Source organism: Crocodylus porosus, unplaced genomic scaffold, assembly GCF_001723895.1.
Source record: "Crocodylus porosus isolate Cpor-Errol unplaced genomic scaffold, CroPor_comp1, whole genome shotgun sequence".
NCBI classification, from domain to species: domain Eukaryota; kingdom Metazoa; phylum Chordata; order Crocodylia; family Crocodylidae; genus Crocodylus; species Crocodylus porosus.
Genome location: NW_017728886.1, coordinates 62603910 through 62623418, shown reverse-complemented (window position 1 = coordinate 62623418; position 19509 = coordinate 62603910). Strand labels below are relative to the sequence as shown.

General features: G+C 37.6%; 1 protein-coding gene across 2 annotated transcripts in view; it reads left to right on the top strand.

Annotated features, from left to right (window-relative positions):
• The first annotated feature begins 8409 nt into the window (after positions 1-8409).
• ANKRD28 (ankyrin repeat domain 28) overlaps positions 8410-19509 on the top strand; it is a 117602-nt gene continuing 106502 nt past the window's right edge. The window contains exons 1-2 of one of the 2 annotated variants that reach the window (XM_019535480.1): positions 8410-8711; positions 9847-9930. In XM_019535480.1, the coding sequence (XP_019391025.1) occupies positions 8595-8711; positions 9847-9930 (201 nt within the window). In that variant the 5' untranslated portion in view covers positions 8410-8594. The remainder of the gene's footprint in view (positions 8712-9846; positions 9931-19509) is intronic. The other variant, XM_019535472.1, reaches the window with a different exon arrangement.

The following is a 19509-nucleotide window of genomic DNA, read 5'->3' as shown; positions in this document are numbered from 1 at the left end:
TAGTAATTATAGATAACTTTTTATTTTAAAACAAACAAACAAACAAACAAAAACCAACCCTTTTCTAGTGTATTCCAAGCTGAAATTGTCATGGTGAACTCTTAAGAACAAAATACATTTCTCGGGAAACAAAGAACAACCAAATTGATCTTAACCTCAATTACCTGTTGTTTGGCAGGAACAAATTTGGCCAAACTTAATCTTCATAACAATTCCACAGATCTGTAGCTAAGGGCAAAATCAGGCCTGTTGTCCATCATTGTCAGTACAGGAAAACCCCACTTGTAGGGCAGAAATACAACAGGAATGTACAGCTTATAGAAGCCTCAGACATAGGATCACACTATTTGGCTTCCTGAGTGAGGGGAAAAAAACTCAGCTCAAATAGAAGTGGTGCAAATTTGAGCTGGGGCTTTTTGCCTCAGTGCACGTGCTCAGACATGTACTTTGGTGTGGGGCAATTTTGCCACTTGGGGCAAAATAACCCTGCCTCACTCCTCCTGGATCTGCAGCCAGGGGAAGCTGGAATCTGGGGCCAAGTCCCAGCAATATAAAAACCTGCCCTAGCAAGCAGCTCAGGGCTACTCCTTCTCAGGAGGATCTGGGGCCTGGAAAATTGGTATCTGGTGACACTAGCCCCTTGTGTCAGCTGAACTACTGCAGCAGCACCCCAAATCCATTTTTAAAAATACCCCCAAATCCATGTTCTTCCACAGTTGGAATGAAAGAGAGAGAGAGAATGCGGGTCAGTGTGTGGGCAGGGACCTTGGAGGGGGTGTCCCCTGACCCTCACAGGGTGCAGCCCCCACACAGCACATGGACTACCCCCCTGCAGGGCCCAGCTCCACCCTGGAGGGGCACCCCCCCCCCCATAGGATCCCAGGCACCCTGTAGGGCCACAGCGCCCTGCTCCAAAGACTCACAGGCACCTTGCAGGGCCACAGCCACCCCCCCACAGGGTCCCAGTGCCCCCCCGCTCCACAGGGTCCCAGGTACCTTGCAGGGCCACAGCCCCCCCTCCCACAGGGTCCCAGTCACCCCACAGGGGCACAGTCACCCCTCAGGATCCCAAGCATTTGCACCAAACCCGGGCTACTGAGCTGTGCTAGGCTGGGCGTGGTTGGCTCCCACTGTGCGCTGCCAGCTCTGCGGCAGCTGCTGCGTGCTGCAGGCTCCATGCTCTAGCCACTTGCAACCCCTGCCCCACCCACTCACCACCCCCTGGCGTTGCACACCTCTAGGGATGGCACTGGGGCTGCCACGTGCCTGTCCTCCCTCCCCCCACCTGGCAGCTGCGGCGCTGGTGGCAGCAGGCAAGAGGGGCTGTGCCTCTGCTGCAGGCACAGCGGGTGGCAACACAGCATTGTGTGACCTGGGCTGCGTACAAGGCCATGCACTAGTGGGCTGGTCGGGGTCCATTCAGCATGTATGGAGCCTGGGTCTCGCAGCACCATGTCACGCCCACTGTGCCTGCAGCAGAGCCACAGCCATGCTGACTGCTGCCGCCAGCACCGCAGCTACTCAGTTGGGGGGCAGGTGTGTGGCAGCCCCTGCTCAAGCCCCTCTTATGTATCCATCCACTGTGATATCCTCTTCTCCCTCCACTGCTCCCCACACCCCCTGATGTCCCCCTCCACTCCTGACATCCCCTTGCCACTCCTCACATCCACAAACCCCTCCATTCCATGTCCCTAACTTACCTTTGACAGTGTTGGGGGCAGCAGGAGCACCACAGAGACACCCTGGCTAGAAACCAGAGCATCTCTCCTGGAGGACCAACTCCTGGGTTGCCTCCAGGCAAGTCTGGGACTGTGCCCTGCCCCGCAGTTCTGCACAACATTTTTTTTTTATCTTTGGACCAGGGGTCTAATTCCCCTGCACTGCAAATATGCAGTGGGGGAAAGTTTTTTGTTTTTGTTTTTGTTTCTGCACATGCGTCTTGCAGCATCTCAAAGGGGTTTGAGATGCTGCAAGACTCGCGTGTGTGCTCATCTGGACGTGCCCAATGAGTGTTTTGAACACTCTGTAGATTAACTGAGGTTGTGCCTCTGTATGGGGGAATGTGGAGCACTAAAAATGCTACTTAACAGACCTTTGTTCTGGGCTTATAGAAACAAGTGAGCCTACTCCGCCTACCTGTCCTTGCAGGAGATGGATAGGGAGATAGCTGAGCAAAACGGATAGAAGCCGATCTGTTCTCTCTGAAAGCAACACCAGAAGAAGAGGGAGGATAGTCATTTACTGCTACCCTATACATCCTCTTTCCTGACTCCACCTCATTCCCCCAAGAGCAAAGGAAGTTGGAGGAACTGTGACTCAGGAGAGTGTCTCTGAGTCACAGTGTCTACAGCATAAGCACATGGCTGTGTCTGTAGTCATGCTGTAGGCTTAAGTATGTATTATGTACTGGCGGTTGTGAAAATACTAATTTGGCATAATTTGCTTCATGTGTATTTTTTTTGTAGCGTTGGTGATGAATAAGGGGTGCATGGGGGTGCACATGCACCCCATGAACACTGGTGCATCCCCTGACAGGCAGTACTCCCTGCTTAAACAATGGGTGGGGGGGGAGGCTGGAGTACTGGTGCCCACCCTGTGAGCACCAGCTGGGGAATGGGGGCACCGGATGAAGTGCTGTTGGTACTCCCCTTAAGTGAGATTGGCTGAGGGTCTCCTCCTCCTCTTCCTCCTCCTCCCCCCCACCCCCACTCGGTGAAATTGATGATTGGCTGCAGGGAGGGGGACCCCCCAGTTGCTGACTGGCTGCTGGGGGGGTATGTGCCCCCCTGACTCAGGTGTCACCAGTCACCTATGTTTTGTAGCTTGATTTGCTTACATTGGGAAATGCTATATAATTCTAAATGTACTCCATTGTGAACAGTTTGCATTCCAAAAAGATTGGTAGCTTAGGTTTCCATACTTGCTATGGAAAATTGCCCAGCCTGCTGGTAAAAGGGCAGCTGGAGTCTCTTCAAGACCTTTTCTGCTCCAAATCTTTTTTTTTTTTTTCCTTCATCAGAACCAAACATAAAAATGTTCTTGCTCTCTTAGGTTCCTAACTCAGCAAATTATTGGATGAAAACCAGTTGGATTAAACTCAACCCTGGAAAGATTGGGTAAAAGACTGGCCAGAGAAAAATCTTGAGGAATTTCAAGATTGTGCTATTGATTATGTTATCTTTTGAATGTCTTTTAATGATTTGCAGCCTTGCTAGAATCATCTCTGCTTGTGGGTTCTTAGATAGCAATATTAGGTACTTATTTTTCTATTTCCAGCAGCCCAGAAATGTGTTCATTTCTTTCATTCCTGTGGTCATCTAGGTGTTAGTTGTAGGTAGTGTTCTTTCAATGTATTTTCCCTAAGGCAAACTACAAATATTAATATTTTGGCTTCAACAGAACTGTATTTTTAGTAAGAATATAGTGATTTTTTTTATTTGTCTTTCACCTTCCTCCTTGCTTAGAAGATAGATAGTATTATATATATTTATTTTCTGAGCAAGGAGGAAGGTGAAAAACAAGTAAAAAAAAAAAAAAAAAAAAAAAAAAAAATTGTCATTTTCTTACTAAAAATGCAGTTCTGTTGAAGCCAAAATATTTTGTAGAAATGTCAGACCCGATGAGAATTCCATTGTTTTTTGTTTGTTTGTTTTTGTTTGTTTTTTAAATCTTGGCAGATCTGAGAATCAGAAAGATGCCCACTTCCACCTCTAAATAGCCAGTAGCCTTGAGTTGAGGTAGGGACAGGAGGCATGGGAGCAGCTGAAACTCTGTTTTGAATTGGATAGGGCAGAGTTTAAAAACTTGGTTTTCTGTATCTCAGAGAGGGACCTAGTCAGCAGGTTGGCTACCATGAGGTGGCATGCGGGTTTTGATTTTTTTTTTTTGTTGTGTTTTATTTTTTTCATTAAAAAATGTTTTTTGTTTTAGAAAACCTAAGTTCTTTACAAAACAGAATGCTGGCTGTTTCCCCAGTTGAGTAAAGACTTTTTCAGCACAACATTTACAGTATTACACCTGTCTTGTATTTGTTCCCAAATGAAAATGAGCATTTTTTTTCTCTTTTTCTTTTAAACATATACATGCAGAAGGTCTGAATGCTCAGGGACAAGCTTTTTTTTTTTTTTTCTTTTCCTTTCACTCTCTCAACTGTTACAACATTAAATTATTAAATTAATTCTCCAAAGGGTTTTTAATGCAAGGGTTGTTGAATTTAATAGGGGTGTTTAAATAAATATTTAGAAGATGGGTGAATGCTGATGACCTCTTTTTCCTTCTTTATGTATTGCAAAGTATATAAATATACCGTTGAAGAATATTTTTAACTAAAATTTTTTCTTCTTACTTCCTGGTATTTCTTCTCTTTATTCTCAGCTAGTTTTGATTCTTCATACTTATCTGTTGAGGTGAGGGGAGGGATGTTGACTGGCAGATTTGTGTTTCTATATGTAAATTGGAGGATTAGTTCTCACTATTTTTGGAAAGCATTGGAAGGCTAAGGATTAAGCCCTGATTCTTGTCTCTCCAAGTAGTGCTAACTTAAGCATCTAGTTTTCAGAGTACCATATTTTCTTGCATATATATGCCTCAGAGTAAGGTATCTTATTATTTGAAAGGCGAATGAAGAGAAAAAACTTCCCTTGTACTGCGTAACTGAGTAGCAGTGCTATAGGGCAGAGCCTGCTCATTATTTTTCCTTTGGGTCTTGTGGAGAATTGCTCTCACTTTTGCCCAGCCAAAGCTCAAGTGGCAGAGACTGCTTGTACCATACTTCCTTGCTGATAATGCGCACCCCAATTTACAGCAGCTGTTTCTGGAGGAGGGAAAGGTGCATGTTGTGTTTGCAAAAATTACAGTATATTTTGCAGTGTAACTTTTTACTGTATAGGTGTTTGCAAAGTAAAGAGAACCCTGAGAAGTCTGTTTTAAAGTCAGACACATTAGATAGGTTTAAAGAATATTTTAAATTACTTGAACTTATTTCTTTGATACTTATTCTTGCTTGAAAAAAAACAAATAACAAGTACCTTCAGAGAACTATAAGATAACTAGTAAGTGGTTAACACGTACAAGCAAAAGCCAAAGCCTTCTTGTTAGGTCTTTGTTCTTTACCTATGTATTAGTAGTTAAACGACAGATTTGTAGTGAACGTGTGTCATCTTATGTGTGTAATTTTAAAAAGCCACTGAAATGAATAGACTATTGATTGAACTTTAAAAAACCCAAGAAGTTACATATGAGAAATGCATAATTGCATTCGCAATCTTTGCGGTTAGAATAGAGTTAATACTACCATTGTAAAAATTTAACAAATACAGAAAAATATGGTCAATAGCCATTACAGATTACTTAAGTAGCTATGTTTTTATAAAATAACTGTCAAAACATGCCCTTGTGGGGGGGTTTTAATAACTTGTTTTAGAGTTATAGTGTTAAATTACCACTTTACTTTTTGCCTTAAGCATGATGTCATACTCATAGCATTAAATAGACTAATTGGATTTCTTGCTGGATTCTTGATGTAGCTAGGTTTTGAATCAATTGTAGGAGTTATAAACTGTAAATGTCTAAGTCTGAGATCAAATTAAGCCTAGTTGTACAGTGTTTCCATCTCGCAAGTATATTAAATTATAATTTATCATTGTAATCTGCAGTTACTACTTTTCTTTCTTTGTGTGCTTTCCTTAAATATTTCTCAGTCTTTGAAGACTAATTTTATATATTACATGGGCCTGGCCAGTAGAGCCGTGGTGAACTATGTACTCATACGTAGAGTAGAGGATGCTGGTGGTGTTTAAGTGATTTTCTTTTTAAAGACAAATTGGTCATTTTTTTTCAGAAGATTATTTATAGACAAATCAGAAAAACCTTGTTTCCTATACACAAAATACTAAAAAAAAACTTTCAGCGAGTATCGTGTATCATTGAAGAACCACTGACATTGCTTGCTGAACTTTTAAAAATAACCCATTCAGAAATAAAATTGCTATTACTCTGAAGCAACTTTTATAAGAACTTAGCCTTACAGGTAAATAAACAATGTTTATGTGGTACAGATGTGAAGATTTGGTTACTGTGTTGAGCTCTTCCAAAGTTAGTGAGCCAGAAATCTGGGTTTTATTCTGCCAGGCTACCAATCCTGAGCTTTGAGCACCAAACTAAAGTAATATATGAAAGTGTTTAAAAGCATGGCTTTCCTCAGAGTTCTTTCCAGGAAGTATAGGAAGCTGTTTGGGTATGTAGTGGTAAAGGCACTGTAGATGTTTTAAAATAATACCAAACTATGATATGTATTTGCATCAAAATCTGCTGTGAGAATAATATTCTGATTCTTAAAATTTTAAAAGTATCTGAAGCAGTTAAAATGCTTGAAACCTTCTCTGCCTGGGTTAGTTAATAGACCTGAGTAAGAATATTTTCTTAGAGTCACTGAGTTATTCATTCTGTTCCCCATTTACAGATTGCAAATATATCAACAATTGAGAAACATCAAAAATGTCTCCATAATGCCTAGTATGAACAAAACCCCACTGTTTGTGTAACAGAAGCATTTCCAACAGTTTTGTGACACATGATGCATTTATATAATACACCCACAGATCAGTACACCTACTTTAAGCAGACTCAAGGCAAAATATAAATTCAACTTTTTGGATAGCTTTATTAGGTTCGTGAAAGGTAGATTATACTTGGTCTAGTATTTTACAGGCTTCTGGTTTTTGAGACCTCTGTGTGCATTTGTGTTCTGTTGCAACAAAAATGGTTTTGGTAAGTAGTAGTTTATTTTAGTCTTTTTTTCTTTTTCTTGTCATCATTCTCATTTCAGCTCTTAGGACACTTATGCAAATAAATGTTCTTGATGTCTTCAAAGAGTTAAATGAGAATGGCTTTGCTGCTCTGTGCAGTGACATATGAAAGTAGTTAGAATGTTGGAATTGTTTACTTGCCTAAATTGTTAGACGGCACAGCCAGTACACCAGATTTCCTTGTGGTTTTTAGTGGAAAATATTAAACACACACTCTTTCTTCAGTTATAGAATTTTTACGTTTGAGCTGAATTAGTCATCAAACTGGTACAAAGATTCCAAATGTGAAGACTGCCCAAAAGGCTTTTTTTTTTTTTTTTTTTTTTTTTGCTAGAGGAAGTTGCATTTGAGAGCAGTGGCTCAGTTCTCTGGTAAGTGTAACATGAGCATTACTAGGCATTTCATCTTGCAGGTCTGCAGTCTGTGCTCTTTACACTATTGCTCAGTTGGAATGCTTCTGTGGGTGTGATTTTTGTGCCGTTAATGTGTTCTTTAATGGCCCATTGAGGCAGTAGCTTTGCATGAACTGCTCAACACAATCTAAAAATCACCAGCAAAAAAACTGCTAAGAAGAACGTTGAACGCCGGAGGAAAATCCAGTTGGCACAGAGACAGATGTTCGAATAAAGAAGTTGGCTCAAAGAAGATGCACGGAGTCTGATTTTTTTTTTTTTTTTTTCCTTTCCTCTCCTCTGAGTGAAGACTATAATGGGAACTGTATTCACATGGTGATCAAAAGAAACACTTGAGTGATGAACTGCTTTTTCAGAAGTCTAAGGCAGTAATCTGAGCCCTTGTGCCATGGTAGCTTGCTTGTTTTGCTGAAGCAGTCTTCCTTAACAGCATTTCTGTCTAATGCCTTCCCTGTCGGAGCAGCCACAGCAACTGCCTAATTGAGAAAAAAATGAATGTTCTGCGTTGTTCGTGTCATTGATGGAATAAAGCTATCTACATTTCTGTCATTTGGGAAATCTGGATTAAACGGGCGGTATTATTCCAGGACTTCTATTGTCCCTTGTGGTCTGACTCATCGCATGTAAATGTACTGCAGCTTTGCTGTACATTGCAGAGATTTTTATTGCATGGGAAAGAATTGTCAACCTCTGAGCATCACATTCTGAAGGACTGCTGAAAAATTTGTGTGGACTGTGTTTGACATTGACAAATGAAGTTGCCAAATTGCAAAATGATTAGATCCTGAACCACTAAGAACAGTTGTGTTTATTTTTCAGTCACCAGAAAGCCTGACACTGTTAATTGGAAACTGACCTTGTGGGACTGTGTAGCCGTGATCATCTCTGTCAGAGCAATTGTTCCTTGTTTCATTCTACATGGGATAGTGTCATGTCGTCTACAACAATGATTTCACTGTGTGGATAAATTTATGCTGTAGAAGTAGCTATATTAAGAAAAACATTTGCTGGTAAAAGGACGTAACAGAGATTTATTGCAATGACTTTTTTACTGTAATGTAGTTATACTGAAAACTATTTTTGATACATTTTCCACAAATTCAGTGTTGTAGTGTAGATGTTAGATAAAATCATATTTTGAAAAAAAAATGCAATTTTTTTAAACAGGATCATTTGGGCACCCCAGGGTGTTGACTATAGAAAATGAAATATAAGGAAGTGCAACAGTGTCCTTTTTTAGTATTAAAACACCAGCAATAGGTTCAGAACTTAAGTTTGTGAATACATAGGCAGAGGAGAGCGTTTCCTGGGCTGCCTTGACTTTGATTTCTACAGTGCTGTTCTGAATATAGGTTTTTATTTTCAAACGGATGGAATGAGTCGAGTCTGTATTGTTGTTTTGGAGGAGGTAGAAGATGATTCTCCCACATTTATTTCCAAATTACCTCAGGAAAACCTATCTCTGCGTCCATCACCTTCTGGAAATGTGTTGGTAAGACCTGGCTGTTTTGTTAAATGTTCAGTGTTTGTAAAAGCTGCAAAGTTCCCATGATGCTTGTCAGAGGGTTTACATAAATATGCAAAGTAGTAGCTGGATTATTTTGTCATTGAACAAGCAGTTGTAATTAAAAATGTAAACTACCTATATTAAGCAGAGAGATGTTTGAAACTTACTTAAGAAATTAAAACTTTCAAGGGCTCTTTTTTAAAAAAAATGTAACTCCTTATTTGTGACACAGTTAACAAATAGGAGCTTTTTATTTTTAATAGCAGTATACGGTTTCTAGCAAGCCTGAGCAAATGACATTTGTGGTAAACGTTTCCTCAGTCCTCACTGGTGTATTTATTTAGTACCACTTTAGAAACTGATGTAACCATTATAATGCAGTAATAAGCTGTGTGTATTTTGAGAACTGGTACAGTAGATGATGTACTCTGAGCAATGTCAGTCACATACTAAAATAAAAAGTTAACATAAATCAGATTGTAGATGAATGTAGCTGCTGTTACTTTCCAGAAATGTACTTAAAAAAATATGAATTTTACAACAGAATTTTACTGTACTTAACTGACTTGCTGTGTGATTGTGATATGATATAGTCTTAGAAGTTTGTGATGCTGGTTAGGAAATCCCGTTACATTTAGTAATAAATGTGTCTCTAATCCATGTGCATTTGTTACTATACCTCTCCGTTACTCTGTGCTTTCCAAATACATATGAATTACTACTTTAACTTTAAGAATATCAAATAAGGTTGTTTCTGAATACTTTGTAATATGTTCTAGACTAGTTATGTTTATTTTGAACAAAGATTTTTTCAGTGCATTTCTTTTAGCTTGTCAGTAAAGACTTACAAAAACCTAGATTACTTTTTAAAAATGAATGGTTGATTGGTTTGTCCAAAATTAGTATGATGTATTTTTTCCTTGAGGGTTTGTTTTGTTTTTGGCTTCTTCCAAGCTCACATTCATAGTTTCTGTTGTCTCCCTTCGCTACCTTGGGGAGTGGAGGTATTTTAATTTGGTATTTTTAGTGGTGTGTTGTCATCAGAAAAATACACTTGTAAAGTAAATATTGGAATGGAATGTATGTTTATATAAATTTAATTTATTGTCTTTCTTTTCAGCCACCACTAGTTCAAGCGATATTTAATGGGGATCCTGATGAAGTTCAAGCACTAATATTTAAGAAGGAAGATGTTAACGTTCAGGTAAAAAGAAAAGCGTCTTTTAGCAAGTACAGATTAATTTCATTTTAGCACAGTCCCTTCCTGTATTTTACCTGTTCAAAACTGTTTATTTGGGTACCTTAATTTTACTAAAAGGAACAAGGCCTGTGAATAACATAAGTACAGTAGTGATACTGCTGAGGAGAGGAGCTAAAGAAATAAATGTATTTAATACGAAACTCATTTTACTAAATTTATTTAAGGAGAAAAGAATTTTTAAATGTTGGTTAACATTTAAGCTTTAGATTTCTAGTTCATTTGTACATAAACTGATTTGCCTGTTTATATTTGAGTATTAGAAATGGCAAGAAAGAAAATTCTAGGTTTATTATATTAGTTTTTAATCAAATAGTTGCACAATATTCAATTTGTATATCTTAGGTCAGGGGTGTTTTTAAACATCTGGTCCAAGGAGGTGGATGAACCAGCCTATGGGGATTCTTGTGGGCTGGACCTTCCACCTCCCTGGGGGGCTGGATTTGGCCAATGAGGCTTGTCACTGGCTGCCAAGGAGTTAATGTTACCTGCCTCCCCCTTTTACTCCTTTTCACCTTTTCCTCTTCCCTTTCCCCCTTGACTACTGAAATTAGGGTTTTTAATTGGCCCTGTTGACTGAGATAGGTGGGAGGGATTGCAGGTAGTAAAAATACAGTGATGTTTAAATCCTTGGGTTCCAGAACTGTGCCAAAGCAGTGGTTCTGGTAGCCACAGGAATTAATGCTATGACTGCTTTTTGTGGGATATCCAGCTTGCGGGGAGTCCTGCCTACTGGATCTTGCTCACTAGGAGCCCTGTGGTCCAGATCTGACCTGTGGGTCCAATGAGTTTGACACTTGCCCATATTCATTAGTTGAGCTGAGAGAAGTCCAGAAGGTTTAAAACAGCATAACGTGTATAAAATAAGGCAACATTAAACCATTATATCCTAAGATGTTAGAGAGATAATGGGGAATTTTAAATACCTTATCTTTTGTATTGAGTATCACATGAGAAGAAAATTCCCTGTTTTGCTTCTTTAAAAAAGAAAAAAAAAGTTTGATACAAACTTTGTAAAGACATTTCTGCCTTCCTATTTGTAAAGTTTCTTATTATCAGAATGTCATTACTTTTAAAGGATCAATACTGGCAGTTGCATCCAGGACCATACCTGATATTGTCTAATGCAACACCAGAGTAATTGCTGTTGTATTCTGTGTATCCCGAATACTGCAAATATAAAGAAGCTTAATCAATTATGTGTATATTTAGATGTTTAAAATCATTTTGCAGGAGCTTATGGGTCTCATGTAATGCCTGTTAAAGTACATGTGAAGTCTTAACATCGACTTACTGTTAGCCTGAAGGATTTATTTTACAAAGTTGTTTTATGGGATATAATAACCTCCTTTATGAAAGTGAAAAGACAATTGTGTATTTGGGTGAGGAAGACTGGTAGTTTATCTATTTTTTCTGTTTTTGTTCAATTTGGATTTTTTTGCTTTGTGATGTGGTTTCTTTGTAAGCCTATGCTATAATACTTCAGCTATGGCACTTTCCCCAAACTTTTCTGTGGTACTTGCTTTTATAGAAGTTGCATGTGACAGTTTATTTGATACTAGTATTCATAAACAAGCCTGGATTGTGTGATATCACATTTTAGTCTCTGTAACTTCAGGATGTTTCTTTTGATATTTGCTTCTTATTCAGAGATGCCTTTTCTTGCGTATGTTCTGGGCACATCATCTGCAACTTTTATTCTGAGACATCTTAGTCATTTTACTTATGCTTTTCTTTAGATACTTTTAAATTAATAAGTTAATTTATACATTTCATTATTTGAAAAAAAAAAAAAAAAAAAAAAGCAAATCAAGCCAGAAGTTTTCTTAGTTTTCAGCATATGCAATATCTTTCCTGCACAACCTCATCAGTCATATAGAATCAGTCCATAACTATTGATGGATGGATTCACTCCTCAGCTAGCTAAGTCCTGAGTGAGTGGGGGCGGGGAGAGGGCAAGAGAAAAAGCAGGTGTAGTGGGACAGTATATTTCAAGAAAGATGATTCTAGTGACAAGCAGTTATGGTGAGGAAGTACACTTCAGACAAAACAATAATCTTGTTTTTAATGTTTTAACATTTTTTTTTTTAATTCTTTATTTCCTCCAGAGAGACAAGCTTATTAGTCATATGCAAAGAGGTATTTAAATATTCAGGCTACAGCAAGTGTGCTGTCTTCCAGGGTAGCTTCCTAAGCATCCTGTCTAATAAAAGTAGGTTCACTGTCAGTACCTCTTTCTTAAGTATTGGTCCTAGTCTTTTCAAAGCATGGGAAGTTTAGTTTTCTTAATATTGTGTTTGCAACCTGCAACCTGTTTTTCAGATGCTGACAAACAGGCAAATCTTCCTCGCTCTCATTTATGGGAACTGAAAAACATTGCTTGGTAAAATGTCCTGATTGTTTGTTCTGATTTTTTTTTTTTTTGTAATATTGTAATTTTTTTTTATTTTTATATATTTTTTTTTGGTTTTTTAATATTCTTACCTGTGTGACAATAATATAGGCCATTTGTTAGAGAGGCTTGGGTGATTTTTGTATCTTCATACAGTCCAGATATCTCTTGAAATTGTGCCATAAACTGGCATTAATGGAAGGAAAACGTATTTTGCAATAAAGTTTAGAATTGTATGGGAAACAAAGTATAACATTTATTCTCCCGATACTAGCTAAGAAAATTCAGCGCAGGTCTGTTGACTTCATTAATCCCTCTTGTAGATTTTTTTTCCTTACTATCCATTATTATGTAGTTAATATGCTGACTGAGGGTTCTCTCCTTTTAGAGACCAGTGACAATTTGTTGTTATGAGTTTGAAATGACTTCACCAAACTAAAATTTGCCCAAGGATGAATTAGATACGCATTCATTCTTTGTTGACAAATCCAGAAGACAATTTAGATGGTACTGTTCTTTGGGAAATGTTCTTTAGTTATCCAGTTTCATTTATTATAAAAATTCATATTTTGATATATAAATATCAATACTGACAACCTGAAAAGTCCGTTCAAGTACATATTTGTATAGTATTGTAGCAGCTAATTATGTTATTGAATCTAAGTTGGATACATCTGCGTCTAATTGTATTTGATGCTTGTTCAACATCGATACAGTGGTAATAGCTAACAACCATGATCAGGCTGGGCACCTGTATGCTAGGTACCATACAGAAAAAATAAATGAAAATCTGTACATTGTTTCTTTTCTGTTAGACAAGCCTCAGAATTAGAGTGAATACTTTAAAAAAAAAAATGAAAAGTTTAGAACTGGTTCTACTATATGTAATGTAATTTTGGGGCCTGATCAGATGACAGTTTACCCTTCTGTAATTGGCACTGCATCAGTGGCAGTTTAAAAAGAAAAGCAGGGAGGGAACGGAAGTGGGGAGATGACTCAAATCCTTAAACTAGGGGTACTTTGCCCAATTGAGTATGTATTGCAATTGTTTAGGTTTTGTCTATTAGGCTCTTGGCAGACATTACGTTTATCATGTGGGTAATGCATTAATAGCATGAAGAGTTATAATATGCCTTGTGCAGTTAATGACAGGATAAATGGCAAACCAGCCACGAAGGTATTCCGTATTTTAATTGTGAAACATCTTTGTGAATGGTTTATGTCCTGTTTTAAACTGAAGCTGAGATGTGTTCCAGACATGGGGTTGTCCACTGCCCCATCTCATTGAACAGCCTTTTGGGATTGTCCAGAGGGCAACACAGGTGCTGCAATATAGCCCTTTTCCAATACCTGTGATTAAGCAACCCCAATCTGGGGAATTTAGCATCAGGGGCTGGGTCTCTCTTATGCTAGGCTCCCCATATGCCAGATATCACATGATTTGGATCTGAGGTATTTTATTACTGATCCCCAAAATAACACAGCATGGCAGATCCTGCAGCTTTTGGGATTTGACAATAACATTCCTCAAATCACCATCATGCAGTTACATTAGTGTCTGCCCAGGGCCTCTTTTTAGCCACGATTGTCCTTTGCTAAAGACAAACAGGCAGTAGGGAAACAAATACAAACTTAATAGTAAGGTGCAGGAACAGTTGCTTACTGTATGAAAAAACTCTAGGATAGATGCATGTTTGTCCATTCTTGATTCCAAACTAATTAACATCAGTTTACAAAACTAAGCTAAATTACTGCAGTGGTTGGGGGCAAGTGTCTGTCCATACCAGACAGACAAAAAATGAGTACAGGATTTGAAATAGATTTAAAACTGTTACTTGACATTGGTAACTTGCAAGTAGAAGTGTGCGAAGACTGCATCCAGATGTCCTTTTGACAATCAAAGTAAATGCCACTACTCACTAAGTTTATTCTCTTGTGGAAGAGTCTTGTAGTGGAAGAACTCTCAGTTCAGTGGTGACCTTTCATATCATGAGCTGTTGTACACAGCATAGAGAATCTCAGGGTAGCAAAGTTTCATTGCATTTGGGGGATGGGGGAGGCAATGCATTTTCATGCTATTTCTCAGCCTATTGTGGTACAATGTTTTTCTAGACCATCAAAGTTTGTATTTTCAGCCCAGTAGTTGTAATACATAGGTTGTAATATGCAGAGTCCAATTTGTACCACTCTAATTGCTTAAATTCTGGCTTCTGGTTCACAAAGGATAAATAAAGACGTTACATGGAGGTTTGATGAGCAAATTGATCTGATCAGTTTTGTGTAAAAAAATTTTCACAAAACTGATAAAAAGGTATGAGATGATGCAATTGAAAACTAAATAATCCAAAGTTAAGGGAAAAAAATCTTGAGAGTGCACCATAACCACTGTAGTAGTCAACATCATTGGTATGCCATAGACTTACTTATCATATGTTCTGATTTCAAAGTATAAGGTAGCAGGAGTGGTTTGGATTTTTTTCTCAGTTATGAGCTTACAAGGGTTGCCAGTAAAATAACTTGTGTTCTGAGCTGTAAATGAAACGCATTTGATACACCTTTTTATTAATGGGTGATAAATAAACATGGAAATAAACTTTTCCTGATTAGAACACCAGCTTTTTGTGCTTCTTGTTAATTAGCTGTCAGCGGGGCTGTTCTCAGGACAACTGTGTCTGCTCTTACAAGTTGTGTTTTAAAAATACCGCCCCAGCCCCTCCTGGAATCAGGTCCATTAACATTAAATGAACATAAACCTATATGCCACTTCCATTTAAAAAAAAAATGTGTTTTGTATATCTTCTGTTGATTTCACAGTAAGGTTCACCACACTTCTAAGTAATGTAATTAAAAAATATTTCTGTTTGCAGATGCTTTTGTTTAATGAATCAAATGTAAAAGTTCCTGGGGTAGAGAGACTGAACGTATTGTCTATACAATGCAAATGGCCATTGCAGTAGATAAAAATTTCTTCATGATTTTTCCTCATGCATAATACAGTTACTGCTGTGGATGGTTTTTATAATTTGGTTAACATGCATATCGCCTTCATTATCCCAATTACACTGCTTTGAGGGTAGAGAGCTGAACGTTTATACTTTATTCCAGTCCAGAAGATAAACTTCTTTTATCCCTTCCAAAACAGTAATTTAGTAACTCTTTTTATTAAATCCAAAGATATCTCATCTTCTGTAGGGCTTTGAAGCTTTGAAGAGTTCATCTTCTGTAGGGCTTTGAAGCTTTGAAGAGTTATATTTGTGTTTATGCCTCTTAATGTTAAAACCTGCCCATGAGTGAAATGGGGCAGGAGCCTGAAACATGGAATACTTGTATTTTGCTATGTGTGATGCTGTTTAGAGATGATAATGGGCTAAAGATACAAGTGTTTAAGGATACTGTCTGTATGAGTGAAACTTTTTTCCTTTTAAAAATGAAAGCAAAATTTGAAAAGCAATTTCTGTATGCAACCATGAGAACATGAAACATGGATTGCCAATAGGTTTATCTGTTCTTGAAAAAGGACTTTTAAGCTAAAGTAGTACTCTCTATAATGTAACCTCTATGATGGCCATTATAGAGTTTACAAATATTATTGCTAGAAAGCAGTAAAACTATCAGAAATTACTATTCTTTATTCTTGCATTTGGAAAGAGGCAGTGAGGCTACAAAGAGGACGGCTAAGTCCATGTATTCAGCCGGCTGAGTGGATGGCTAGCTATTACTGCATTAGAGATGTAGGTTCTGTTCCCAGGTCTGTTAAAAACAACTATGTACAAGCTCTTTGTTTGATAAAAGGGAAATAATACTGAATAGCCTTTTAGGGGAGGGTCTAAGGTTGTTTTATGCCATGCGCTGCCTTTATAAACAGGGGAAAGGTTCAGGAGATTTGCCACTAGTCTGTGTCTTGTGAGGTCTGGCTGAAGTTATATTCTACTACCTATTCCCTGTGTCACCTTAGGCAAATCAGATAATTTTTATATATTTTGGTTTCCCATATGTCAGAAGGTAGAAATAAAAAAAAAAATCCACTTGGATATCATGGTAAAGAGTCATCAGTATTACAGACTAAAATAAGTTCAGCTGCAGAAAATGAGATGAGTTGAATTTTCAGTCTCCTGGCTCCCCCAGGCTTTTGGGGTATCTTTTTCTCCTTTCTTCCAACAGACTGCTTTGATCCGTCAGTTCAGTAGCATGGGTAGACCTGAGGTAAGTAAAAAATTTAGAACATTCTGCAAAATCTAGTACACTTGAGAGCCTTAAAAATATGGATAGATGATATAATAAATTTTTTCACTTTGCTTTTTTGGAATGTTTTTCAGTTGTATTAAAAACTATTGAATGACTTGACAATCACTTGCTGTGAATAAATCAGCACATGCCTGCAATATTAATATTAGGAGAGGGCTTCAATGTAACCAAAATTCGTGGTACAAGAAACCATGGCCTTTTTGTTACATTAATCTTATTCTTTGTTTTTTATTATAATATATCACATAACTGGAAAATTAATTTTTAAGAACTGTTTATCTTATGTTCAGTAGTTATTTTTTTACTTATTTGTAAAATACTTGACTACTGTATGTGGATTGTAAAAGATTTTCAAGCCACATACAGCATTATATTAATATGTACCAGTCAATCAAGCTTTTTAATATTAAGCTAGAAAAAACTGAGTCAGTGTATTTATTAACTGCTTCAAGTGAGAAATTTCAATTCTGAATTAGATCAGTTGTCAGCAATGATGCCTTTTGTGATTTACAAGAGGGGCTATTTTTAGAACTTGCAGCTTGCTTATGCTATTTTAAGCACAACATTGGTCATCACATTTATTATCAAGGTTAATGTATGGCACTTCAAAATGCTAACAGCCTGTCTACACTAGGGTTAACTAGTGTAGACTAACACCGATGAAATTGAACTGCTTTTAGCAACAATGGAGACTTTTTTTTTTTTGAACATTTTACAGCAGTTTTACAGAGCAGAGCAGAGATCTTAGCAATAGGAGGATCAGCAAGTCAAAGCTGTACAAAGAATTGTGAAAGACTCCTGCTCAAAACAGTGTAGTCTTGGTTCGGGATATAGAACTAAATGTGGCTTGGTTTTGAAGGATAATACTTGTAGTTAAACTCTTTTCAACGCTAATTCAACTGCATCTGTGGCCATGGATGACTGTATTCCTAAGGTAGATAACCAGTGTTATAATGTTGTATTTCTGGCCCAATAGGTGAGAACAGATTTTCTTCCCTTTGCTCTCTTTTCTGTTTTGAGGGCAAGGCACTTTACCTTGAGGCGGGCTGCTGCTTGATTGAGGTTGCAGGACCATTGGAGCAACCAGCTCTTCCCAGCTCTTGATGTTGGTGTCTGTTATCTTGAGCCTTCAATGTGTCCTTACAGCACTTCCTCCAGCCACCATGAAATCTCAGGCTGCAACTAAGCTGGGAGTAGAGCTTTTGTTTTGGGAGTTGAGAATTGGGTTCTACACACAATGTGTGGTCCAACAAAATGCTTGAGGATCACTGGCTGGTAGTGTTGGCTTCAGCAAGGATGCAGACACTTTTGCGGTGATCTTCCCATTTGATGTGGAGGATTTTCTAGGGCCGTTGTGGCCAGAAATTGTTCTAACTTGTCTCAAGAATGCTTCAGGCCCAGGTCTGAAAACTGTTCTGTCCAGTTGCTGAGAAGAAGCTAAACTATTTCCAGGAATTAGAGGGACTTACTACTAGTAACTGTCTTTAGGACCAAATCATTCTTTTAATGGGAACAGGGCTACAGAGGCAGCATCTAGCTTCTGTAAGGTAAGAATATACCTTGCAGATGAGCTTTATACATTTTTGTAGATGTATAGATGTTGTTGTATAAATATATAATGTGCATATATATATACATGTCATTATTAATATATAGTGAGTATGTATATATCATTATTATACATTAATAACATCTATAAATTTACAAAAATGTATAATGCTCACCTGCAAGATGTATTATTTAATGTATATGTATTATTTAATAAAATATAAGCTTTTATTATAAATATATAAATAAAAACATTATTATACCACACACACTATGGGGGGGTGCATATAGCTGATCGTCATCAAAGGTTTTAAGGAGTAAATTGCAAAACAAAATTCAATCCTAATGAGTACTCTAAAAACAATTTGTAAAGCTAAGCCTCCTATCAAGTATATGCCCTAAACTTTGTTGTAAGTGGTTATAGTTTTTAAAAAATGCCCTTACTCTTCTTAACTATAGATCTTGTCCATAAAGGAACTTTGTAATTGCTAGTTGAACTTATCCTGGATTATTCTTCTGTTTAAACATTTAGACATTTAAAAGAAAAGTAAAGTTCTAATATAACATAAAAGGTCAACATCAATCATAATTAAATATTTAAAATGGAAAACGGTGACTTTTTGCAACATGTATATAGCATTTAAAGGCAGCTGTGCTCAATAGAATGTACCTGATTTTGAATGCCAGGCAATCTTAGGGTTGTGTAGTACCTGAATGGGAGACCACCTTGGTATCCTAGCTGATGTAAATTCAAGCAAAATCATTGTCAAATACTTGGCAAGTAGCAGATAAACAAATGGAATTAGTTGTAAAATATGGTTCAGCCCAGTCATCACTGCTGAGCTGGTTGACAGAAGTAAATAGAGGGAAGGAAGTGTGTATATATAAACACAAAAAATTTACTGAGAATTTTCATTTTGGCATGGAAAAATATGCTAAGGAATGCTAAACAAAATTTAGGCACCAGGCTTTATGTAAAAATCCAATGATATTTTGAAGATGGTTTTGATGTGATTCTTCAAACTGCTTTATCGCTTGGTTTTTTTTATTTTTATTATTTTTTTAATTAGGAAGAAATGTCAGTTTAATTGACAACTACTTCTTTTACTAACTTGCCAGCTACTTACTAAAGCTACCTGAGTTACAGCAGTTTGTTTTACACAGCAGAAAGATGTTTATATAATTAAGGGTCCATTGATTTTAAACTATCATTCTAAATTTGAGTAACAGCAGAAACTGCATTGGCGGGGGAAAAAATTATAGGTATCTGTGAGTGAAAAAACTAAGATAAGTTCAGTTTCAAAAGAGCTAGTTTTGAGTTGCACTTAAAAAATGATTCA